Source organism: Armigeres subalbatus, chromosome 2 (assembly GCF_024139115.2).
Source record: "Armigeres subalbatus isolate Guangzhou_Male chromosome 2, GZ_Asu_2, whole genome shotgun sequence".
Taxonomy (NCBI): domain Eukaryota; kingdom Metazoa; phylum Arthropoda; class Insecta; order Diptera; family Culicidae; genus Armigeres; species Armigeres subalbatus.
In genome coordinates this window covers 316,670,141-316,697,474 of record NC_085140.1, presented here as the reverse complement: position 1 = coordinate 316,697,474, position 27,334 = coordinate 316,670,141, and the positions used below count along the sequence as shown (strand labels likewise).

Below are 27,334 nucleotides of genomic sequence, written 5' to 3'. Positions count from 1 at the left end.
CTCTCTGGAAGAGAAATTCTCCGGAGTTTTCTTCAGAGTTTCTGCGGGAGATTGTTCAAAATGTGGATTAAAAAAATCCTTGGATTTACACTTACAAAATGGTTCGGAATTCTCATAGGAAATTATTCGGAAGTTCCACGCGACTTAATTTTTTTTCAATGAAGTGCCACTAAAATTCTTCAGAACTTCTAAATATATTTTTTTAATTTTCACGCGGAACTTTTAGGTGTTTGAATGGACTTTTTTAGTTTTAAAAGTATTTCTTTGGTTTCAAAGGTTTATTCCATCTTTTTCGTGGGTTCAGATGACATACAAATTGCACAAAACTTATAGAAAATATCGCTTTTTGTCCGGTGCAGAGTGGCCACTGGAATTCGATTTTCAACTTCCAGTTTTAGTTTTTCCCACTTTTCCGACAAATTTTGTCAAATCTTCCCGTTTTTTATTTAACTTGAAAAAAGATAAGATCACGCCATTTATGATAATAATTATCATGATAAAGATCAGGGCTGACAATAGTCATTCTCGTCATATGAAGAAAGCGAAAAAATATAGTCTCCGTCATAACATTCCACGACGCGTTAAGCCTAAAGTTATGACGATTTCCGTCGTCACTTCTTCACCTAATTGATTGCACGGTATTATAGACGGAATGGTTAAAACATAATGGCGTCTCAAATAAACAAATAGTAGGAACTTTGGTAACATAAATGTGTCGATAACATGTATAACGTCTTCATACGTTACTTCAAATTCATTATCACAGGGAATTAATAAAAATCTTCGCATGGCAGCTGCCGCTTGAAGAATAATGTTATGAAGTCTTCGTTATTCGATGTCGTCATGTCGATTTGGTAGCACGACGAAAGCTAACAATTACAATACGATGTGTCGAGTAGCAATGAAGTCAATAAAACTAGTCGCTACTGAGGCTTTTAGTGCTGCGACGATGACTATTGTCAGCCCTGATAAAGAGTAACTTGATGCCAATTTCCATACATCAAATTTCCTTTCTCAAATTTAACACGACGATTATTATGATAAATGAAGTATTCTGAATAGGCTATAAATCTTTTCCTTTATCAACTTCAATGAAAACTTTGGAGAATTTTGAATATAACTTGACGAAAATGTTGCGAGTTGTGGGGCTTGCCTAGGATGTGGTGAGGTTTGACAGTTGGCCCTGTTAAACCTCTATAAAAAGCTGCATGTATCCGCAAGTAGAACCCACCAAAGCGACCGTGTGCCGCTCAAAGCGCACAAGCCCAAGTCCTGGTGTTAGGTGGGACGCTAAACAGCCCTGACACAAGGATGTACAAGCTGAGGATTAAAGGCCGTTTCTTCAACTATAGCATCATCAACGTGCACGAAGGGAGACCCGACGACGAGAAAGAAGCGTTCTACGCACAGCTGGAGCAGACATACGATGGATGCCCACTGCGGGACGTCAAAATCGTCATCGGTGACATGAAGGAAGGGAGGAAATGTATAGACCTGTCATCGGACCGGCACAACTCATCGAATGACAACGGCCAACGATGCATAAACTTCGCAGCCTCCCGCGGAATGGTAGTCCGAAGCACCTTCTTTCCTCGCAAAAATATCCACAATGGAGATCACCTAACCAAGAAACGGAAAACCAAATCGACCACGTTCTAATCGACGGTAAATTCTTCTCCGACATCACAAACGTCCGCGTTTACCGTAGTGCGAATATTGAAACTTACCACTACCTCGTTGCAGTATGCCTGCGCTCAAAACTCTCGACGGTGTACAACACGCGTCGAAGTCGGATGCGCTTAACATTGGACGGCGACAAGACGGTAGACTAGCCCAAGAATACGTGCAGCAGCTGGAAGTGGTACTCTCAACGGAAGAGCAGCGTCTCTTTAAGATGGCTGGAGAGCTATTCGATCCGCCATTGGTAGCACCGCAACCGCTGCACTTGGCACGGTGCTCCCAAATCAGATAAACGACTGGTATGACGGCGAATGTGAGCAGTTAGTAGAAGAGAAGAATGCAACATGGGCGAGATTGCTGCAACACCGCACGAGGGCGAACTAGGCACGATATAAACGGGTGCGGAACAGACAAAACTCGATTTACCGGAGGAAAAAGCGCCAGCAGTAAGATCGAGACCGTGAAGAGACGGAGCAACTGTACCGCGCTAATAACACACGAAAGTTCTATGAGAAGTTAAACCGTTCACGTAAGGGCCACGTGCTACAGCCTGATATGTGTAAGGACATAAACGGGAACCTTCGTACGAACGAGCGTGAGGTGATCCAAAGGTGGCGGCAGCACTACGAAGAACACCTGAATAGCGATGTGGCAGACAAAGATGGCGGTATGGTGATGGACCTGGGAGAACGCGTGCAGGACATAATTCTACCGGCTCCGGATCTCCGGGAAATCCAGGAGGAGATTGGCCGGCTCAAGAACAACAAAGCCCCTGGGGTTGACCAACTACCAGGAGAGCTATTTAAACACGGTGGTGAGGCACTGGCTAGAGCACTGCACTGGGTCATTACCAAGAAATCCCATAAGGAACTGTCAGACTGTGCGTGAAGCATTTACCTTCGTAGTCGCGAATTTGAAGCGGCGTGAAAAATTATAGATCAACGGCGTGACAATTTTCAAACAGCGGCGCGCCGATACAAAAATGTTTGCGGTGTGCCAAGAACTGGCGGCCACCTCTAAATAGGCATATGGCTGCACAAACTTTACAAATCAGGAGTTTAAAACATTTCATTTTCAATTGAAACTGACCTTCTGAAATTTTGACCACGGTCAGATTTAGGGGTCAAAATGGGGAGATAACATCAATAACATAACATCAATTACAATGAAACTGGGCATGCGGCTGCTCAAACTTCATGAAAAGACCTCAAAGAATTCTGCTTGCAATTGAAATTGACCTTCTGAATTTTCTACCAGAGCCGGATTCAAGGGTCAAAATGAGGGTCTCGTACTTGACTCGACTATTCGACTACTAGATATCCTACTGCAAATGTACGCTTAAATTAATATGAAACTATTTCCGTTGTCCTTGTACGATCAAAATATCACAAGTCAGTCGAAAAGCCGCTCGGTGCGGTTTGGCTGAACCCCGACCATTTATGCTAATATGCGTTCTCACCGCTGGAAAAATCACAACGATAAGAAACAACCCCATCTGCTGTACAAATCTCTGTTTTCGATAGGATAAATATAAACAAATTTTGGAATATATGAACATTATAAATATGATTGAGATGGTTAAAACAAAATATTGTTGAATTTCAACAGTATCTGGTACCACCGTATGAGACACCACTTCTTTGAGATTGACAAAAAAAACTGAATTTGTTAAACAAGCAGGAACTAGATTTTTCGTCGTCGACAAAACCCATAATTTTTCCGTTTTGATTTGGACAAATGACTGTATGCGATATAGAGCGCAGTTTCCACCGTCTCCAAATGGCTATCAGAAGAGGAGCCAGCCAGTAATTCAACGTGAATGCATTCCTCCACAGCGCGCAGCACGGCCACAAACAGTCAGAACGGGGAAAATACACGATCCGGCGTTATACCGAGTTGTTGTTGCAGCAGCACGAGACAAATGAATCAACATGAAAAACTAACACCGCTCATAAACTCGTTTGTAAACATAATTCTGTTGTTCGCTGTTCCCTTCGCGGGGCAACTTTTAGTTTATGGGGTTTTACATCCCAAACATATAGATGGAGGGATACGAATACGGTGCTGCTTACAACTACAACAAGTTGGGTCGCTAGATCGCGGCTGGTGTACTGCGACCTCACCGGCACAGCTGGAAACCTCGGCGCCCTCTTGGTAGATCGTAATCCGTCGTGTGACCGCACCAAACAGCGCCAAGAATCTATTCCACCCGCCCTGGACGGTCAACTGCGAGGGAATTTTCTTGGTATCCATTTGAAGATTTATTGGTTCACTCGGGAGATAGTAACATGGCTTGTAGCAGCACAACTCAGGCCGATCTGGTTGCAGCAACCTCAATATAACTTGATTAGGTCCTACATAAGTCACAGAAAGTCGACTATGACAAGTGTGCTGCTCGAGTGAGGTGCACGGCATACAGTCAGTGTTTTGTTATGACAGCAGCTGATTGTTTGCACTATTATATCATCAACCTAGCTAGCTACAGAGTTCCGAGTTCAGAACTTCAGAGCAGTTTAAACGAGACGAGCCAGCCTTGGGCTAAAAGTCTCGCTAATAAAGACAAAAAAACTTCAGAGCAAGCTTCAAAGGAGCAAACATGAGCCAAGCCGAGAAGAATGTGAAAAGACCACAAAATAAGGTTCAGCTAAATATTTATATTTTGGCGCGACGTAGTAGCGACATAAGGAAATGGGAGAACACTCAATTGTCGCGAGAGCTTACTTCGGTTTTCAACAGGAACTACATACCAGCATCAGAAAGTCGAGCACATCTGTATATGGAGCCCCATACAGATGTGCTCGACTTGCGGTTAGCGGCAGTACAATTATGTCTATTCTTGCGTCTCAAAAGTGCGAATCGACACGAGTCGAGTCGTACGCGTCACCTAATTCCCGTAGGCGAATGAAGTGACAACTGTCGATGTGGATGAACCTCGATGAACTCTCAGTGCATTCTGATTGTCGTTCTATGTCGACAAAAGTCTGACTGGAGCGAGGATTTCATGCGAGATTTGTCGGTACGTCAGAAGCAAACGAGAATGGTCGGGAAACGAAAAAATCCGGATTAATCCACCTAGTAATACTAGTACTTTTCTCGTGCAGTATACAAAGTAATAAAATAAGAACATTGGAGAGGATGAATAATTTATTTCCATTAATTTACATCTGTTTACTTTGCTAATATGGATGGGGGATCGGATGAGGGAAAATTTTGTCGATAGGCTTAGGGCGAGAGTTCTTCGAAGGAGAATGAAGTAACCCGGATATTTCATGATGGAGTTCTTACATGTGCTGCTTAAACTTTAGTTTGGCTGTGGATAGTACTTATTAAAATGTTTATTTGTCAATTGGGAGTACCCTTCTGAGATTTAGTAAAAAAACATTTAGTTTTGCGTCAACATTTAAACCGTTAATTTGGGTAATAGAAATTTAGGTTTTTTTTGGTATCATATTGACCCCAAACTCAAATAGCCGTAACTAATGAATTAATCGATTTTCATTGCCATAAATGAAGGGTCTGGATATAAGTGAGTACCGGTCCACCGGTGGTGATTTTTGTAATTTTACTCGGCAGCTTTGGCGTTTCCGGCATCACGCTGAACTGGCATACCCTGAACTGGCATACCCTGAACTGGCGTACATTGGCGTAGTTCCCAGTAAAATAATGTTTTTAGCCTGGAAAGACTCATGACACGAAAAATGTAATTTAAATATCCTCGAGAAAATCCTCTGTTTTTTTTTCATGAAAAGTTCTGAATTTCTGCGTTAATTTCTTGGGAGTTTTTTGGTTTTATAAGATAAATTTATGTCTCCGAACTATCTCTTACGGTAGTGAGCACGGAAAACTATTTAAGATTTTCATGCAAGTTACCTCTAAAGATCAAAGAAAAAAGATACTGAATTTCTACTTAATTCCACAAAATTCTCAGCATGTTAAATTGAAAATTCTTTGAAGGGTGCTTTGTCAAAAAATTCTTCCATCCTGGAAAATTCTTCCAGGAATTCTTACGGTTCAGGAGTTCTTTCCTGCGAATTTCTGAAGAAACTTCTGAAGGAACTTCCAGTGGAATTCCTGGAGTAACTTGCGGAGGAATTCCTGGAGGAGCTTCCGGAAAAATTCCTGGAGGAACTTCCGGAGAAATTCCTAAAGGAACGACTTGCTTCGGATATTCTATCAAAAAATTCTGGAGGAACTTCTGACGGAACTCCTATAGAGGAATTTCCAGCCTCGAGAAATTTCAAATGGGAAATTCTGGAAGAATTCCTGGTAGAATTTCTGACTGGAAGGAATTTCCCAGTGAAATCCAGGAGGAATTCCCGAAAGAATTGTAAAGCAAGATCCGAAAAACATTCTACATAATTTTTAAAGGGATTTCTTAATGAATTCCTCGGCGAATTTCTGAAGGAATTCCTGGTGGAAGAACAGAATTTCTGAAGGAACTCCTGGAGGAATTTCCGAAGAAATTCTTAGAGGAGCTTCCGAAACAATTCCAAGATAAATTTCCAAAGCAGTTCCTACATCAATTTCCAATTGAAATATGTACTTGAGAAATTACTGAAAAAAATCCTAGAGAAATCTCCGAAGTCATTCCTGGTGAAATTTCTGAAGCAATCGATGAAACAATTTCCGACGAAATTTCTGGACGTATTTTCGACGGGATTGCTGGAGAAAATTTACTACGGAATTCTGAAGCAACTATAGTGAGGAATTCATGGAGGAATTTCCGAAAAAAATACTGGAGAAACTTCCGGAAGAATTCCAGAAGGCACTTCGAAGGAAATACTGGAGGAATTTCTGGAGGAACCTCCGAAGGAATTTCTGGAGGAACTTCCGGAGGAATTGCTGGAGGATTTTCCGGAGGAATTTCTGGAGGAACTTCCGGAGGAATTTCTTGAGGAACTTTCGAAGGTATTCTTAGAGGAACTGCCAGAGGAATTGCTGGAGGAACTTCCGGAGGAATTTCTGGACGAACTTCTGAAGGATTCATTGAAGGAACTTCCGGAGAAATTCCGAATTACCTTTCGGAAGAATTCCTGGAGGAACTTCTGGAAGAATTTCTGGAGGAACTTCCGGAGAAATTTCTGGTGGAATTTCTGGAGGAACTTCCGGAAGAATTTCTGGAGGAACTTTCGAAGGAATTCTTGCAGGAACTTTCCGGAGGAATTCCGGGAGGAACTTCCGGAGGGAATCCTGGAGGAACTTCCCGGAGGAATTCCTGAAGAAATTTTCCGGGGGAATTCCTGGAGGAGCTTTCCGGGGGTATTCCTGAAGAAATTTCCGGAAGAATTTCTGGAGGAACTTCCAGAGGAATTCCTGGAAGAACTGCCAGAGGAATTCCTGGAGGAACTTCCGGAGGGATTTCTGGAGGAACTTCGGAAGGAATTACTGGAGTAACTTCCGGAAGAATTTTTGGAGGAATTCTTGGAGGAATTCCTGGTGGAACTTACGGAGGTATTCCTGGAGGAACTTTCGGAGGAATTCCTGGAGGATTTTCTGGAGGAACTTTCCGGAGAAATTTCTGGTGGAATTTCTGGAGGAACTTTCGAAGGAATTCTTGCAGGAACTTTCCGGAGGAATTCCGAAAGGAACTTCCGGAGAGATTCCTGGAGGAACTTCCCGGAGGAATTCCTGAAGAAATTTTCCGGGGAAATTCCTGGAGGAGCTTTCCGGGGGAATTCCTGGAGGAACTTTCCGGAGGTATTCCTGGAGGAATTTCCGGAAGAATTTCTGGAGGAACTTTCAGAGGAATTCCTGGAGGAACTTCCAGAGGAATTCCTGGAGGAACTTCCGGAGGGATTTCTGGAGGAATTTTCGAAGGAATTCTTGCAGGTACTTCCGGAGGAACTTCCCGGAGGAATTCCTGAAGGAACTTCCCGGAGGGATTCCAGGAGGAACTTTCCGAAGGGAATTCCTGGAGGAACTTTCCGGAGGAATTCCTGGAGGAACTTCCGGCGGAATTCCTGGAGTAACTTCAGGAAGAATTTTTGGAGGAATTCTTAGAGGAATTCCTGGAGGAACTTACGGAGGTATTCCTGGAGGAACTTTCGGAGGAATTCCTGGAGGATTTTCTGGAGGAACTTTCCGGAGAAATTTCTGGAGGAACTTTCCGGAGAAATTTCTGGAGGAACTTCCGGAGGAATTCCTGGAGGAACTTCCAGAGGAATTTCTGAAGGAACTTCCGGAGGAGTTTCTGGAGGAACTTCCGGAGGAATTTCTGGAGGAACTTCCGGAGAAATTTCTGGAGGAACTTCCGGAGGAATACTTGGTGGAACTTCCGGAAGAATTTCTGGAGGAACTTCCGGAGGAATTCCTGGAGGAACTTTCGGAGGAATTCCAGAAGGAACTATAGGAAGAATTCCATGTTGTCTTTCTAATAGCTAGTTCAGAAAGAATAAAAAATGTGAAATGCTTCCGAATAATCCCAAGATTGCCAAATAATATTGCGAAAGGCTTCCGAAATAATCTTGCAGAGGAATCTTAAAAGAAACTCTGAAAGTATTGCTAACGAATACTTCAAAGATTTAAAAAAAAACATGCAAGAGGTTCTCTAAGAAATTGAGAAAGAATGTAAAATTTCCAAAAAAATAAAGAAGGATCTTGCAAAAGAATTATGAATCATGCAAAGAATTTTTAAGAACAATGCATTGAGTTTTCAAAGAATTCTGCAAAGGAGTTCCAAAGCAGATCCTGCGAAAGGTTTCCAGATAATCTTGTAAAGTTTTAGAGAAACCTGGAAAGCATTTCTGAAGATTTATGCGACAAATTTCGAATGATTCATTGTGAAGGGTTTCCGAAGAATCGTGTGAAGTGTTCTCGGAGAATTCTCCAAATGATTTACGAAGAGTAAATGCAACGGTTCTGCAAACGGTTCTCATGTATGCTTCGAAGGATATCCGAAGATTCTTTCCAATAAATTCTACGAAGAATTTCAAAAGATTTCGCAAAAGTAATAAAAACAAACTGCGATAGGTTTCTGGATAAAAAATCGAAAGACTTTCAAAGAACCCCGCGAAAGATTCTGGAAGCACCCTTCTTAATCATCTTAAATAATCCTGCAAATAATTTCCAAAGAATACTCTGAAGTCGTTTTTTACGCGGTAAATACGATCCGCGTAAACCCAAGATGGATCGTTCTACGGATTTCCGATTAATCCTCGAAGGATTCCTGAAGAATAATGTGAATCGCTCTCAAAGAATGCCTCAAAAGGTTTGTGAATTATGTGAAGATTTATATCTTGCTAAATGTTTTAAAAGATTTATAAATAATTCTACGAAACATTTCCAATCTTGCAAAGTGTCTGTCGAGCTGCGTAAGAATTTCATGTAAATTTCTGAGAGAATTTAGCAAAAGTTTCCTGAATAGTCCTGAGGTGGGCTTTCGAAGAATGTTACAAAAGATACACAAATACTACTAATATAATTTTCCCAAGAAACCTGCAACGGATTCCAAATACTTTATTGATAATATAATCAAATAAGACGATACATCATTGAGATTTTCAAATCTTGCCAGCAAAAGAACCAATCCGTTTCCTCATCAGCATTCTCCTCTTCTACTGTGCCTCGGTCGGGGACAGAATTTCCAAAGCGTAACAGCAGAACACATTCGGGAATCAATCGTCCGGGAATACAACTTGAACTCCATAGCCTGGGTCCATTTATTTCACGCGAGGCTCCTGCCTCCTGAGCTGACCGAATGGCAAAAATGTGATTGTGCGGTCTGACTTCTGGGACTCCTTGCCCTCGTATTTCCATCTCCTTGATGATAAAACTACTGGATGGTTTCCATTGATAAAATCCTGGTATCAATCCGCATTCTCCCGGAGGTGGCTTGAAGGTACTTACGGTGATACCATCCCATCAATTAGAATATCAAATGCACTTATTTTAATAAATACTGTAAAAAATTCTGGTGAGCTAACACCCATACAAATCTTTTTTCCACAAAAAGGCGAATTACAATAATGTGAAAATAGTTACAAAATCGTTCAAAACTTCACACAATAATTCTCAACTTACGAAGGAACACATGAATTATCATACCAATAAGTAATAATGGATCTTTTTATGATTTTTTTGTGAAATAAATAATAAATTAAAAATATGTTCTATCAAACATAGTTTTCCTCGCCCTTTTCTAAATTCCGCGATAAACTTTTCTCAATTTGACGTTTCTTCGAATGAACTGCACTTCGGTGTTGGTTCATCCTTCCTGTCGATATGAAATGAACGTCTCACCTCGCGCGAGACGACATTCGGAATAGGGTGAGACGTGTCACACGACAACGAGACGAGAGTTGTCGTCTCGAGTCGTGCGAGACGTAGAATAAGCATGAATATGAATCAAAACCGTACGAGTTTTTGCCTCCCTCATTCTCATTTTTGACAAAGAAAAAATAAGACCATTTCTTAGAATTGGAAGAGAAAGCAAATCATTAAATAAAAATTTAGCGAAGAAAATTTTTCTTTCATTATTCTAAATAATTTATTGTTTACCATAAATGTTTATATTAGACAATAAAGAGCATTCGCCAACACCAAAGCCACTACAGCGAATCCATCCCGAGCAGCAGAAGATGCCGCTGGGGCACCTGGAGCAGGTGGAGGGTCGTCTCTTTGCTTGAGCTCAGCCATTGCAGCTTGCTCGGCAATTTTCCACGCATCTTCGCCGCCTGGAGTTTGTCCGGGCATAGCGGGAGCACCCGGTGAGCCAAATCCTGCCGGAGGCATGCTTTGACCGACCCCAGGACGACAAGGCTGCCTTGGGGTTGTTTTGCATCGCCGTTTCGGTTGTACCGAGTAACGCCAATCTTCTGGGATCATGGTACGGTGTCCAACATCAGCGTTGTCATCAGCAGCGGTTGTTTGTGGTACTTGAGGAGCTTGCGGCATTTGTGTTGTTTCAACAACCGGGGCTTCAGCTAAAGGTGGAGCATTTTCAACAACTCCATCAGTTGTTCCAGGAACGTTGAAATCGGACAAGTCTACCACTGCAGCAGGTTCCTGCGGTAGTTGAATTGCATCGTCAACTGCTCTCGGGGTTGATTCCGCCGGAATTGGGTTCTGGGGCGTAGTTTGTTCTTCTAAAGGGGGCATCGGTGCTGATGGTACTGGATAGGGGCTTTTGAACCCGGGTCGCTTTCTCGATCTTGTCGGAACGGGAGGATGCTGAATGACATCCAGGGTAGGATAAGGGAAATTTTCCGGCATGTTGGGAAAAACCTGAACCGGTGGAGGAAGTGGCATATCCTTCAGATCAGTATCTGCTGGGAGAACAGCTGGTTTGGGTTCACTACCAGCAGCACTTAATTCGCCCGGTTCGTCTTCAGCTTCTGATTCATCCTCATCATCATCGTCTTTATCCTCGCTTCGTTTTGCACGAAAAGTCCATTCCTTCAATTTTCTAATATCGAAAAATGACCAAATAAAAAAACGTGTTCCCCCAAAAAAAATCAAAACTTACGAGCAATGGGGCTCAGTGCATTCCGAAAAACTTGCCTCCTGCACCGGTATGGCATTTTCACCATCCTTCCGGACTCCCAGCTCGCTGATCAGCTCTGGATCCGCCCGAGCTTGGCGATGATGATTATGATGATGGTGGTGGCCATTGACTGCAAGGATGGCCATCATCAGCGGAAGCAACCAGGGAAACATCTTGAAACGGATGCGGTGGATTACCATCTTGACAATTTGACAATCCAAGTTGAAATGGAAAATTTTCACCAAAATGGGAGATCTCAGTTTGCTTTGATTGAAAATTTAAAATCGTGGAAAATTTCAGTTCAATGGATTGAAACGAAGCGGCGCTTCACTAAATTGGGAACTGGCTTTTAATAGGGCTCTAATGTCTTTAATTTTGGAATTCTAGTTTTAGGAGATTCTGGGGGCAAAACTGATTCTACTCGATGAGTGCACAAGAAAACGCATTTTATTTATTCACTAGTCGACCCAACAGACGTTGTCCTGCATAGTAGGTGAAAATGCGCGTAGCGAACTGCCCATGCAAATTTTCTATACGAATCCTAATTTTAGTTTTTAATGATTTACTCAACCCAACTCGTGACTTTCGCATGAGGAAATATAATATAAACCCGTCGGAAACGATAACGAATATATCTGCTGAAGGAATGAAGAAAATCCATCCAGCCGTTTTCGAGTTATGCAGATACGAACACAGACCATATAATTTTTTGTATATATAGGTAGATAAAACACGGTTAAGTTGTACAGTTACGGGTCACAAGCGATTCATAAGCGAAGCTTAAAATTGTTTCCATCTATGAATATTAAACAAAGCAATAAATAGATATAAACATTATTTTTATTAAGAAAATTATTTTGAGCTTTTTAGTGGAATGTCTTCACTTGTCATAAGACGAGTTTGTACAGTCCCATTTAATTTCACCACTTGATGGAATTAAATGGGACTGTACAAACTCGTCTTATGACAAGTGATTATTTCTTCTTCTTCTTCTTATTGGCATTACATCCCCCACACTGGGACAGAGCCGCCTCTGCAGACTTAGTGTTCATTAAGCACTTCCACAGTTATTAACGGCGAGGTTTCTAAACCAGGTTACCATTTTGCATTCGTATATCTAGGCTAACACGATGATACTTTTATGCCCAAGGTAGTCGAGACAATTTCCAATCCGAAAATTGTCTAGACCGGCACCGGGAATCGAACCCAGCCACCCTCAGCATGGTCTTCCTTTGTAGCCGCGCGTCTTACCGCACGGCTAAGGAGGACCGCACGGCTAAGTGATTATTTTTATTATCTTTATTGATGAAATTTTCAGCCCGTGGCTGGTTCATCTTGAGATATAAACATCTTTCATAAAATCACTGCCATACAGTGGGGATGAAATGGAAACAGACATACACATAAATAAGTAATCCATCGAAAAGTTTATATGTTTTTCAAGATTTTTATCAGTGAACTAATTCTTCACTTACAAAGAAGTAGAAAGTTTTTCTTGGTATTGTGAGCGATATCATGGATCTTAGTTTTCAGATTTAAGAGAGGATGACAAAATGTCCAAGCCTAGCTTTAAAAGTTCACTTGAATAAAGATTTTATTGTCTCACGTGACAACTACCTAACACATGATTTAAGAACTCTTGGGGACAAAACGCTGGCATTGATCTATTTACTATTTACTATGTACAGCTAAATATTTATATTTTGGCGCGACGTAGTAGCGACATAAGGAAATGGGAGAACACTCAATTGTCGCGAGAGCTTACTTCGGTTTTCAACAGGAACTACACTGCCGCCAACCGCAAGTCGAGCACATCTGTATATGGAGCCCCATATACAGATGTGCTCGACTTGCGGTTAGCGGCAGTACAATAATATGAATCAAAACCGTACGAGTTTTTGCCTCCCTCATTCTCATTTTTGACAAAGAAAAAATAAGACCATTTCTTAGAATTGGAAGAAAAAGCAAATCATTAAATAAAAATTTGGCGAAGAAAATTTTTCTTTCATTATTCTAAATAATTTATTGTTTACCATAAATGTTTATATTAGACAATAAAGAGCATTCGCCAACACCAAAGCCACTACAGCGAATCCATCCCGAGCAGCAGAAGATGCCGCTGGGGCACCTGGAGCAGGTGGAGGGTCGTCTCTTTGCTTGAGCTCAGCCATTGCAGCTTGCTCGGCAATTTTCCACGCATCTTCGCCGCCTGGAGTTTGTCCGGGCATAGCGGAGCACCTGGTGAGCCAAATCCTGCCGGAGGCATGCTTTGACCGACCCCAGGACGACAAGGCTGCCTTGGGGTTGTTTTGCATCGCCGTTTCGGTTGTACCGAGTAACGCCAATCTTCTGGGATCATGGTACGGTGTCCAACATCAGCGTTGTCATCAGCAGCGGTTGTTTGTGGTACTTGAGGAGCTTGCGGCATTTGTGTTGTTTCAACAACCGGGGCTTCAGCTAAAGGTGGAGCATTTTCAACAACTCCATCAGTTGTTCCAGGAACGTTGAAATCGGACAAGTCTACCACTGCAGCAGGTTCCTGCGGTAGTTGAATTGCATCGTCAACTGCTCTCGGGGTTGATTCCGCCGGAATTGGGTTCTGGGGCGTAGTTTGTTCTTCTAAAGGGGCATCGGTGCTGATGGTACTGGATAGGGGCTTTTGAACCCGGGTCGCTTTCTCGATCTTGTCGGAACGGGAGGATGCTGAATGACATCCAGGGTAGGATAAGGGAAATTTTCCGGCATGTTGGGAAAAACCTGAACCGGTGGAGGAAGTAGCATATCCTTCAGATCAGTATCTGCTGGGAGAACAGCTGGTTTGGGTTCACTATCAGCAGCACTTAATTCTCCCGGTTCGTCTTCAGCTTCTGATTCATCCTCATCATCATCGTCTTTATCCTCGCTTCGTTTTGCACGAAAAGTCCATTCCTTCAATTTTCTAATATCGAAAAATGACCAAATAAAAAAACGTGTTCCCCCAAAAAAAATCAAAACTTACGAGCAATGGGGCTCAGTGCATTCCGAAAAACTTGCCTCCTGCACCGGTATGGCATTTTCACCATCCTTCCGGACTCCCAGCTCGAAAATTATTTTGAGCTTTTTAGTGGAATGTCTTCACTTGTCATAAGACGAGTTTGTACAGTCCCATTTAATTTCACCACTTGATGGAATTAAATGGGACTGTACAAACTCGTCTTATGACAAGTGATTATTTCTTCTTCTTCTTCTTCTTATTGGCATTACATCCCCCCACACTGGGACAGAGCCGCCTCGCTTAGTGTTATTTAGCTTAGTGTTCATTAAGCACTTCCACAGTTATTAACTGCGAGGTTTCTAAACCAGGTTACCATTTTTGCATTCGTATATCATGAGGCTAACACGATGATACTTTATGCCCAGGGTAGTCGAGACAATCTCCAATCAGAAAATTGCGTAGACCGGCACCGGGAATCGAACCCAGCCACCCTCAGCATGGTCTTGCTTTGTAGCTGCGCGTCTTACCGCACGGCTAAGGAGGACCGCACGGCTAAGTGATTATTTCTATTATCTTTATTGATGAGATTTTCAGCCCGTGGCTGGTTCATCTTGAGATATAATCATCTTTCATAAAATAACTGCCATACAGTGGGGATGAAATAGAAACAGACATACACATAAATAAGTAATCCATAAAAGAGCTTATACGTTTTTCATGATTTTTATCAGTGAACTAATTCTTCACTTACAAAGTAGAAAGTTTTTCTTGATATTATGAGCGATATCATGGATCTAGGTTTTCAGATTTAAGAGAGGATGACAAAATGTCCAAGCCTAGCTTTAAAAGTTCACTTGAATAAAGATTTTATTGTCTCACGTGACAACTACCTAACACATGATTCAAGAACTCTTGGGGACAAAACGCATTGATCTATTTACTTCCTGATATGGACAAATCATGGAGGCGCGTGGTACTTCGTTGGTTAGCGTCACGGAGGCAAACCGTCGGTTGCTCCTTCTAAATGTGAGAATTTTAATTGTTCTTTGAATAATATTTCCACCAAATACATAATTTTAAGAATCAGGTATCAGGATAGATCAGGTAGCGACAGGCGCTGATCTTGTTTTTGAAAATCGCAAACGAACCGAAAATTGTCAAAAAAAATGCTTAAAAGTTAACAACATCAAAAGAAAAGTGGAATCTTCCCAACTGCATGATTGTGTGGTCGAACTGCTTACTAGCGAAAGTCAATTCCCCAGAAACGTGATTTATAGTGACCAACTGGTCGAACAAGGGATCCTTCCGCTGGCTGATTGCTCCGAGAATCGGTTTGCAAAACTGGTTGGCATGCACAGATGGACAAACACGGCGATGGCTTATGCAAATTTCTCACGCCGACTGACTGCCACCCTTGGAGTCGTGCCCCGAGACGCTGCCGGTACCGGGCAAATCGAACAAATATAAGTCTAAGGTAATGGAGAGAAATCGATATCTTACTCAATTTGCACTTTAAGTCGCGCCGAGGAGACCTGCCTCGGACCGCTTGGAGGCTGGTGGTCACTTTTCACATTTAATGACGAAATCATTCAGCCGGTAATGATTGTGTCCAAATGCTCTGGGCTAAAGTGGCCAGATGAAGGGAGGTTCAATTTAAATAAGTACGTATGTAAATGGAATTAATGCATTCAATGGCTTTTAGAACTGGTTTGTTTTAACGTTTATAGAGCGAACTAGCGAAAACACCTCATCAACGCGTAATTAAAAGCAGTTAGGTTTCGCTGCAGACTCTACACCGCTGTTTGTGACGAAGGATTGTAGTTTTGTTGAAGAAGAATTTTGAATGCATAGACCGGCAAAGTTACCATTTGAACCGTTCGTTTGAGAAACTGCATATAAGATATTTTTGGCCAAAATGAGATTTTTATATATTCTGAATGCTCGTCCAAAAATACAGTTTTTTGTTGTTTTCTCGAAATTGTATAAAAAGGTTATATGCAGTTTCCCAAACAAATGGTCGGGGTTCAGCCAAATCACACTAATATCCCTATCGGATATCCCTCAACCTCATAACTGAGGATATCCTACTGCAAATGTATGCTTAAATTGATATGAAACCTGTTGTCCTTGTACGAACAAAATATCACAAGTCAGTTGAAAAGCCGCTTGGTGCGGTTTGGCTGAACCCCGACCATTTGTTTGAGAAACTGCATATATTCATTTCCAGAGGAAATTCATTGGAATTTCCAGAGGAAATTCATTGGAATTTCCAGAGGAAATTCATTCGAATTTCCAGAGGAAATTCATTCGAATTTCCAGAGGAAATTCATTCGAATTTCCAGAGGAAATTCATTCGAATTTCCAGAGGAAATTCATTCGAATTTCAGAGGAAATTCATTCAATTTCCAGAGGAAATTCATTCGAATTTCCAGAGGAAATTCATTCGAATTTCCAGAGGAAATTCATTCAATTTCCAGAGGAAATTCATTCAATTTCCAGAGGAAATTCATTCAATTTCCAGAGGAAATTCATTCGAATTTCCAGAGGAAATTCATTCGAATTTCCAGAGGAAATTCATTCGAATTTCCAGAGGAAATTCATCTGAATTTCCAGAGGAAATTCATTCGAATTTCCAGAGGAAATTCATTCGAATTTCCAGAGGAAATTCATCTCGAATTTCCAGAGGAAATTCATTCGAATTTCCAGAGGAAATTCATTTCCAGAGGAAATTCACTTGAATTTCAGAGAAATTCACTTGAATTTCCAGAGGAAATTCACTTGAATTTCAAGAGGAAATTCACTGAATTTCCAGAGGAAATTCACCCCAATTTCCAGAGGAAATTCACTGGAACTTCCAGAGGAAATTCACTGAATTTCCAGAGGAAATTCACTGAATTTCCAGAGGAAATTCAGTCGAATTCCAGAGGAAATTCATTCAATTTCAGAGGAAATTCATTCGAATTTCCAGAGGAAATTCACTGAATTTCCAGAGGAAATTCACTGAATTTCCAGAGGAAATTCACTGAATTCAGAGGAAATTCACTGAATTCAGAGGAAATTCACTGAATTTCCAGAGGAAATTCACTGAATTTCAGAGGAAATTCACTGAATTTCAGAGGAAATTCACTGAATTCAGAGGAAATTCACTGAATTTCCAGAGGAAATTCACTCGAATTTCCAGAGGAAATTCACTGAATTTCCAGAGGAAATTCACTGAATTTCCAGAGGAAATTCACTGAATTTCCAGAGGAAATTCACTGAATTTCAGAGGAAATTCACTCCAATTCAGAGGAAATTCACTGAATTTCCAGAGGAAATTCACTGAATTCAGAGGAAATTCACTCAATTTCAAAGGAAATTCACTGAATTTCCAGAGGAAATTCACTGAATTCCAGAGGAAACTTATTCGAATTTCCAGAGGAAACTTCGAATTTTCAGAGAAAATTAATTCGAATTTCCAGAAGAAATTCATTCAAAGTTCCAAAGGAAATTTATTCGCATTTCCAGAGGAAATTCATCCGAATTTCCAGAGGAAATTCATTCGAACTTCCAGAGGTAATTCATTCGATTTCCAGAGGAAATTCATTCCAATTTCCAGAGGAAATTCATTCAATTTCCAGAGGAAATTCATTCAATTTCCAGAGGAAATTCATTCGATTTCAGAGGAAATTCATTCAATTCAGAGGAAATTCATTCCAATTCAGAGGAAATTCATTCCAATTCAGAGGAAATTCATTCGACTTCCAGAGGAAATTCATTCGAATTTCCAGAGGAAATTCATTCGAATTTCCAGAGGAAATTCATTCAATTTCCAGGGGAAATTCATTCGAATTTCCAGGGGAAATTCATTCGAATTTCCAGGGGAAATTCATTCGAATTTCCAGGGGAAATTCATTCGAATTTCCAGGGGAAATTCATTCGAATTTCCAGGGGAAATTCATTCGAATTTCCATTCGAATTTCCAGAGGAAATTCATTCGAATTTCCAGAGGAAATTCATTCGAATTTCCAGAGGAAATTCATTCGAATTTCCAGAGGAAATTCATTCGAATTTCCAGAGAAAATTCATTTGAATTTCCAGAGGAAATTCGTTCGAATTTACAGAGGAAATTTCTTGTTGAAGTCGAATAACTTCTCGTTGAAGTCGTTTATACGCGGATTTCGGGATAATTAGAGATAGCGTATTTTCTGGAAACTATAAAACTATTTATACTGATGACAATCGTCCCTTCGAAATACAATAATAGAACATTTATGTATAAGAAACGCGACGCGAGACACGCCATAATACTTTATAGTTCTTACAATCGTCAAAAATCCCCTTTAACCGATTACGATGAATCTAAACCACCTGTTCAAAAGATATTTAGTCCAATGATGCTTCGTCAAATCACACATGGTCGTAAAGACTTTACGTAGAATAGACATTACATCATATGGCCATTTGGTCGAAATTAAATTTTCGGTCAATACTCCGGCCAAATGAACTAATAATTCTCGCGCTTAGTTTCATAGGGCCGTAACTGCATAGATCGATTTCTCTTCGTCGATTTATTATTTTTATTATTGTACCGAATTTCGCTAGTTTGTCGATGATTTAATGGTTTGGTGTGATAAAGGATGATTGTATCTTGCACCAGAATCAATAATCACGGTTGTAGCTTTTGAAACAATTGAGTTTAACAAAATATAAAATCAATCAAGAGAAATCGATCAATACAGTTACACCCCTATGAAACTAAGCGCGAGAATTGAATAAATATTGAGTGAAAGAAAGAGCACCAATGAAAAGAATAAGGAAACCATTTCCATTCGACCGAATGTCACTTCAACTAAACGTCCTTTCGACGAAACGTCATTTGACCTAATGCCATTCGACTAAATGTCAATCAACGAAATGTCCCAAAGCCGACTAAGATAAAGTATTGGCGAAATAACATTGATATCATTGTTTTTTGATCTTGTGCCGACAAATATTTTGCTATTTTGCTTTTTTTGTACACTCAGAATAGTTTGCACGTAATACATATGTGTACACTAATAGATTGTGATCTGCTACTAGGGTGGTCGGTATTGGCCATTTTTGTCAAATACCGGTATTCGGTATTTGGTGGAGTCAAAACCGGTAATACCGGTAGAATACCGGTTTTTGTGAAAATTTCAGGTACTAAAAGAAAAATTTTTGATTTGGACTTTTGGATGAAAACCAATATTTGTTGACAAATTTCAGATGTTAAAATCATTGCTTGTTGGGCTGGGCAAAGCGAAAATAAAATAGACATTACATACTAAGCGACTCATCTCATAATCCGCATTGGGTTTTGTTAGCAATGTTGCCAACTACTGAGAGTGCCTTCTCTGGTTCAACCAAAGTTGGACGAATGGTTCCAAGACCGTCAAAAAACAGTGTCAAATACTTGCCCTTAATCCCTTCAGATCCATAGTATTCAATTCCTTACGGATTGCATGCAAGGATCCTGGCGTCAACGTATTTGCCACCAGCTATGCAAGTGTTTTGCTCTGCTACAGTCTCTTCACAAGTTGTTCTTTAAAACGATAAACCAGAAATTATCCATAGAGGCATCTTCTTCGTACCGATCGCATGGTATGGTCGTTGTCTCAGTTTCAACTATCGTATCAGGAATGATTAGACGCTTCAAGATCCCGTCCGCTTACCTAATCAAAGTAGCTCTGGATGCCTCGAAGAACATGTCAAAATCGTTTCTGATTGATTGTTTCACGGCAGAATTATTCAAAAAATAAAAAAGATTGGCGTATTTGGATCGTCTCTCTTGGATTCTTTCGTTAAAAGCATCGAATAAGTGGCAGAAATTTCTGTGGTTCGATTTGATAATTGTTCCAACATAATTTGGAGCGCCACGCCGGCTTCATTCAACTCATGGATCCCTTTGAGCATAGATAACATGTTATTCCAGCGTACCTTGGCATCAGCCACTTATTCACATTCTTTTCCGAATTCAGAACGGACATATTTTTGCAGAAAATCATTTTTCACAAGTGATCTCCGGGAAAGCACTATTACGGCCTTTTTCATAATTTTATACATTGCGGGAAAACTCTCGACGATGTCAACAATGTTCATTGCAGAAAAACGGTCATTCGCAGTTCGACAGATGGCTAAGAGAATGAACCAACAGGTGTGATTATTGACGATGTTGATCGATTTTTGTTGTAGCGTGAACGTCGTCAATAATGCTTACTCGGGCAAAGTTACTCATGCGCGCATTTAATTGCAGTATTTTTTGGACGATGAGTCTTTACTGGTTGTAATCGAATATTTGTCCCATCTCTGCTGGATTTCTTATTTATATGGGACAGATATGCGATTACAGGCAGTTGACCTGATACATGTACTGCCATGAATCGCATATTTGTCCCATATGAATAGGAAACCCAGCAAAAATGGGACAGATATGCGATTCACGGCAGTGTAGGTGAAAATTATTCGAGATTTTTCATACTGACAGCAACATTTGAAATACCGTAAATACCGGTATTTTCCGTCTCTAATACCGGTATTTTCGGTACCTAAAATTGGCTGGTAATACCAGTATTACCGGTTTCGGTACTACCGGTTAGACCACCCTATCTGCTACGCACTTCTGATTCATTTGTTCAGCTAATGTGAATCTTTTTGTGCTGATGAAATGTATGTGCAACTGCTCATGATATTTTAGACTAATTTGTTTTAAGGTCACTCCTGACGGAATCCAAGTTTCAAAGTGCTCGCGTTTTCGGGGACACGCCACTCGATACGGAGGTGGCGCACAACTGTCATTTTTGTTGATTTAGTTTTGCAGCATGCGTGAAAAAATAAAAAATGACAGTTGTGCGTTGCTTCCGTATCGAGTGGTGTGCCCCCGAAAACGCGAGCACTTTGAAACTTGGATTTCGTCAGGAGTGACCTTAAGTACGTTCTGGGATAGTGGATAATTATGTGCGCACGTATAAATCTTAAAATTGATATTTATGGATATTCGTCGATAAATATATGCGTATTATCCTCAGTGCAGGTTTTCAATTTTTCTAACTGGGGTCTTCAGAAAATTTCGTGCTCAGGTGAAATACCCTTATCAGCTTCAGTATTCGTTTTCTCCCGATGTTGATTGAAGTTCCTCACGTTCACTGAATTCCTCTAATCAGTTCATCCATGTGTCTTGCACGGTGTAAAAAAATTGATTATTATCGAAGTTTCATGTACCTCTGATTTTTTTTCACAGAAAGTTAGGCAAGGTCATTAGAAATGAGGTACGAGGTGTTTTGAAATATTTCAAAGGCGATTTTTTTTTTAAAAGTGATTTTTATTGTTTTCTTCTCTAATGTACCGTACGAAAAGTCAATTGATAACCCAACAAAGGATCAATCATTGTAATTAATCCTCAAAATTAAAAATGTACACATTTGTAGACTTTTTTGAGTAGAAAACCTATCTTGAAATAGATCTAAATATTTGAAAAATATCAAGTTCTGTAATTCAAGCCTTCCTAAATTATGTTTTTATTTTTTTGCGTTTTTTTTATTTTTTTTAGCAATTATCATCTTTTCCAGCCAAAATATTCTTCTCTATTGAATGTTGTATTCACATTTCTTTCTTCCAACATTCGCACTATGAGACCAGCCCATTGCCAGTCTGTCATATTTTAAAGGGTTCATATTTGCCTCTAGATACAATGTCACATCATTTGTGGGGTACATACCATGTACAATAACCTTATCGAATATTGTTCGCAGCACATTTTGCTTGAAAACCCCGAAACTTTACTGGCCTGCTTCTTATAATTACCACGCTTTCTGTCCGAAATAGGCTATTGGATGGAGTTACACACAGCAAATTCCATGTCCGGTTGCATGTTACGGAAGCTATATTGTTGCTACAAGCACAACGGTCTCACATTTGATTGATTCCATATTTGTGTGGGTTATTCATACTTTTATTAGCAGTAATCTGGTAAGCTGTGTAAAAACGTTTTTGCACCCAAGTAATAATTATGATTTTATAATGTTTTTGAAGATAGCGATTTACTCTTCAGGTGTGTTATGAAACCATTATACATAAGTACAACGATGTAACTAGGGATCATTATCCCATTTCACAAGCATTCCAATGTGAACTATTTCTTCAACGCCTCCAATCATCTCCTGTACATGCAGAGACATAGATAAGCTTAGTGTTGTTTGTGCTAAGAAAGTAAAGGGGATATGTTTGAAGATGTATAAACAAAGTTTACCTTTGAAATGCTGACAAACACTAACAATGATGTAAACACTGGCAATGACGTTTCTATGAAGATTGTCTGCTTTAAATAGGGTAACCTTTGGCGTACATAACCAGTTTTAGGTCTAAGTTAGGTCTCGTACAATACAGGTGAAGAAAAAGAACTCAGATGGAAACGAAATTTGCTTTTTATAATTCCTCAATTCTTCGGGTGGACAATTACGGACATGAAACGTTAAAAGCAGCCTAGGATACTATCAGATTTTTCTAGCGGAAGAGGCTACGTACAATACTCGGTGAGAGGCCAAAAAAATACACGTGGTTCATACGCATGAATTACAAGCAAAATCCATCATCAAAGGAGAAAACATTCTGAATCTCATAAAATACGGTGCACTTCAGTGGGCAGGTCATCTAGTAAAAATGTTGATGTAAATGTTGATGTAGATGTAAATGCAAAAACAATATTCATCAGAGAACAATATAGATGCCAGAGATAGATTATTGTTTCAACAAAGATTTCAAAACATAAAAAATAACACTAAAAATACTTTAGGAGCGCTTGAACTTTAAAAATATTTTTCAAAATTTTATTCCCGTGTCAAGATAGAGATACGAGAAAGGCAAAAAGGCTGCAAATGTGTATATAATCAATTTCGAGGGGTAAATTACAATTATTGATCCTTTGTTGCGTTATCAATTTACTTTTTGTACGGTATATTAGACAGGAAAACAATACAAATCACTTTTCTCAAAAAATCGCCGATGAAATATTTCAAAACACCCCGTACCTCATTTCTGGGCTGCGAAATGGTGAGTTGACACCCGGGAAGGGGCGCCTAACATAGCTCTGGTCCTCACAAGTTCCAATACTCACGCTTCCACGGGTCTTCCGATGACAATTGACCGCCAGCTAAGGGTTGCGTACTTAGCTGGTAGTGTAGCCTGGGCACTGTTGTCCTTCTGACATCAGCTAGAGTGAGAGGGTGCGTACTGTGGGGTCTGCCTAGGATGTGGTGGGGTTCGACAGTGGGCTCTGTTGAACTTCTATAAAAAGCTGCATGTGTCCCCAAACAGACCCTATCAAAGCGACCGTGTGCCGCTCAAAGCGCACTAGCCTAGTCCCGGTGTTGGGTGGGACTTTAAACAAATTTGACCCGACTGATCGAGCGTCTGTCCACCAAGGAGGTGCGGCTCCAACAGCGTCTGTTCTGGCATCCAGCGGCTGAGTATGAAATGCTATTCCCGGAAGCTATACCTAAGATGGCAGCCCCATCCCGGTGGATAGGGAACCTTGGGCCAACAACCTACTGTTCCCGAAACATCAATTTGTTCGAGAATCCGATAATGAAAGAATACGGACTGATTTTACGGCGACGACTCTTAGCGCGAAACAACGGACACGAATAGGAACATGGAACGTTTTAACCCTAGCCCAGCAGGGTAAATTGGCACAACTTGCCAATGAGGCACGCCGCATGAAGCTTGAGATCCTGGGACTGAGTGAAGTCCGTTGGCCAAACTTTGGAGAACACAGAACGCCATCGGGACAAGTTCTGCTATACTCTGGTTTACGAGGTGAACACGCTCCCCGGCATCGCGGAGTTGGCTTCCTACTAAGCGCTCAGGCACACTCTGCGCTTATGAAGTGGGAACCTATAAGTGAAAGGATAATCGTTGCCAGATTTAGAACACGGGTCCGCAACCTTACTATAATCCAATGTTATGCGCCAACCGATGCTGCCGATCTGCAAGACAAAGAGAACTTCTACAGTCAACTCAATGCCGTCGTAGATAGAATTCCGAAGGGTGATATCAAGATCTGTTTGGGCGACTTCAATGCGAAGATCGGATCCGACAACTCGAACCATGAGCGCATTATGGGACGCCATGGTCTCGGAGAAATGAGCGAAAACGGAGAGCTGTTCGCAGAATTTTGTGGTAATAACGACATGGTGATCGGGGGATCGCTCTTCCCTCATCGACCGGTTCACAAGGTCACGTGGGTCTCCCGTGACGGCTTTCCAGAAAATCAAATCGACCACATCTGCATCAGCCGAAAATGGAAACGGAGCCTTCTTGATGTACGGAATAAACGTAGTGCCGATATCGCGTCTGATCATCACCTCCTCATCGGTGAAATACGCCTGCGCATTGCGCGGATTCGTCGGCAGGAGGAAAGAGTTGGACGACGATTCAACACACGCCGACTGGAAGATGCCACGGTGAAACGGTCCTTCGTTGAAGAACTGGAGACGCGTGCTGCAGATATTCCGGAAGGTGGCAGCGTGGAAGACCAATGGACCGCCATCAAGAATGCCTTCATCGCCACCAGCGAGAACAATCTGGGCGAACTACGCACCCAGAGAAAACAATGGATCACCGATGAGACCTGGAGGAAGATAGAGGAGCGAAGAGAAGCCAAAGCCGCGATAGAGCGATCGAAAACCAGAGGAGCCAAAGTCTTAGCCCGTCAACGATACACGGCTCTTGAGAAGGAAGTAAAACGCTCATGTCGACGGGACAAGCGAGCGTGGGCAGACTCTCTGGCCGACGAAGGAGAGAGAGCCGCCGCAACCGGGGACATTCGCCTCCTCTACGATATCTCACGACGCTTAAGCGGGGCGAAGATGAATGCAACGATGCCTGTGAAAGACGCGAATGATCAGTTATTGACCGACCCAACTGACCAGCTGAAACGCTGGTTCGAGCACTTCGAACAACTTTTCAAGTGCCAACCAGGCCATCACCACCTCGGCATGATCTGCCTAGGATCCGACGTATAACACGTGTCAATACCGAAGCTCCATCACTGCTAGAGATTCAAACAGCCATCCAAAGCATGAAATCGAATAAAGCCCCTCGACCGCATATCAGCCGAGATGCTCAAAGCTGACCCCATGACATCCGCTCAACTACTGCATCGTTTATTTCGTAATATCTGGGACACCGCAACTTTCCCGGTCGACTGGATGCAAGGTATCTTAGTGAAGGTGCCCAAAAAGGGTGACCTGACTGTATGCGATAACTGGCGAGGCATTATGTTGCTGTGTACCGTTCTCAAAGTTCTGTGCAAAATTATCCTAGCCCGGATTCAGGAGAAGATCGATGCGACTCTCCGGCGGCAGCAAGCCGGATTCCGTGCCGGAAGATCCTGTGTGGACCATATTGTCACGCTCCGCATCATTTTGGAGCAGGTTAACGAATTCCAAGAGTCCCTTTACTTGGTATTCATTGACTACGAAAAGCTTTCGACCGTCTCAATCACGAGAATATGTGGGGCGCCCTGAGACGCAAGGGGTTCCTTGAGAAAATCATCGGCCTCATCGAAGCACAGTACGAGGCCTTTTCGTGTAGAGTGCTGCACAATGGGTCCTGTCCGACCCTATCCGGGTCGTAGCTGGTGTGAGGCAAGGATGTATTCTATCACCGTTACTGTTCCTCATCGTAATCGATGAGATTCTGGTAGATGCGATTGACCGTGAACCAAACCGCGGGCTGTTATGGCAGCCTATAACCATGGAGCACCTAAACGACTTCGAATTAGCGGATGACGTTGCACTACTCGCGCAACGGCGCTCTGATATGCAGAGTAAGCTCAACGACCTTGCCGATCGCTCCTCCTCGGCAGGTTTAGTCATCAACGTCAACAAAACCAAATCGTTGGATGTAAACACGGTGACTCCTTCCAGTTTCACAGTAGCCGGGCAACCAGTGGAGAATGTTGAAAGCTTCCAATATCTTGGTAGCCAAATGGCGTCAGACGGCGGTACCAAGATAGACATAGGCGCACGGATCAAGAAAGCAAGGGCTGCCTTTGCGAGTTTAAGAAATATCTGGAAAAACAGGCAGATAAGTGAACGCACCAAAATACGAATTTTCAACTCTAACGTGAAATCTGTGCTGTTATACGCTAGCGAAACATGGTGTGTATCAGTGGAGAACACTCAACGGCTGCAGGTGTTCATTAACAGATGCCTACGGTATATAATTCGGGCCTGGTGGCCTCACAACTGGATCTCAAACAACGAGCTCCATCGTCGTTGTCACCAGAGGCCGATAGCAACAGAAATTCGGGATCGGAAGTGGGGCTGGGTCGGCCACACTCTACGTAGGGATGGAAAAGAAATCTGTAAACAAGCATTAGACTGGAACCCAGCGGGACATTGCACCAGAAGCAGACCCAGAGGCTCATGGCGGCGAAGCCTCAATAAAGAAATAAAAGAAGTCGACCGAAATCTAACCTGGCAACGCTCAGGATGGAGATCTTTCAAGTCGGCCCTTTGCACCACCGGAGGTGTACAGGATCCATAAGTAAGTAAGTAAGTACCTCATTTCTAATGACCTTGCCTAACTTTCTGTGAAAAAAATCAGAGGTACATGAAACTTCGATAATAATCCATTTTTTTACACCGTGTCTTGTGGGTTATTTATTCAAATTTATTTAAAAATCTGTTGACGAATTATCCATATTACTAAATTATCTGTTACCGGCTAAAATTCGCTTTCAACATTCGACTAAATTTCTATTCGAGTAAATAACTTCTTCTTCTTCTTATTGGCATCACATCCCCACACTGGGACAGGGCCGCCTCGCAGCTTAGTGTTCATTAAGCACTTCCACAGTTATTAACTGCGAGGTTTCTAAGCCAGGTTACCATTTTTGCATTCGTATATCATGAGGCTAACACGATGATACTTTTATGCCCAGGGAAGTCGAGACAATTTCCAATCCGAAAATTGCCTAGACCGGCACCGGGAATCGAACCTAGCCACCCTCAGCATGGTCTTGCTTTGTAGCAGCGCGTCTTACCGCACGGCTAAGGAGGGCGAGTAAATAACCTTTCGACTAAATGAACCGTTTGGTTGAGAAACTGCATATGTAACATTTTTGGCCAAAATGAGATTTTTATAAACTCTGAATCCTTGACCAAAAATACGTATTCTGGCAAAAAAGACGAAAA

The 27,334-nt window shown here is 41.6% G+C and overlaps 2 protein-coding genes and 1 pseudogene across 5 annotated transcripts in view; all 3 read right to left on the bottom strand.

Annotated features, from left to right (window-relative positions):
• LOC134212637 (netrin receptor unc-5-like) overlaps positions 1-27,334 on the bottom strand; it is a 909,680-nt gene that overhangs the window by 148,866 nt on the left and 733,480 nt on the right. The gene's annotated exons all lie outside the window — the stretch shown is intronic.
• Positions 10,141-11,402, bottom strand: LOC134216774 (cellulose-complementing protein-like). The gene is made up of 2 exons (XM_062695579.1): positions 11,144-11,402; positions 10,141-11,083 (listed from the first exon to the last, which is right to left on the bottom strand). Exons 1-2 carry the CDS (start codon positions 11,359-11,361, stop codon positions 10,186-10,188), a joined length of 1,116 nt encoding a protein of 371 aa, XP_062551563.1. The 5' UTR covers positions 11,362-11,402; the 3' UTR covers positions 10,141-10,185.
• LOC134216773 (cellulose-complementing protein-like) lies at positions 13,159-14,244 on the bottom strand (annotated as a pseudogene).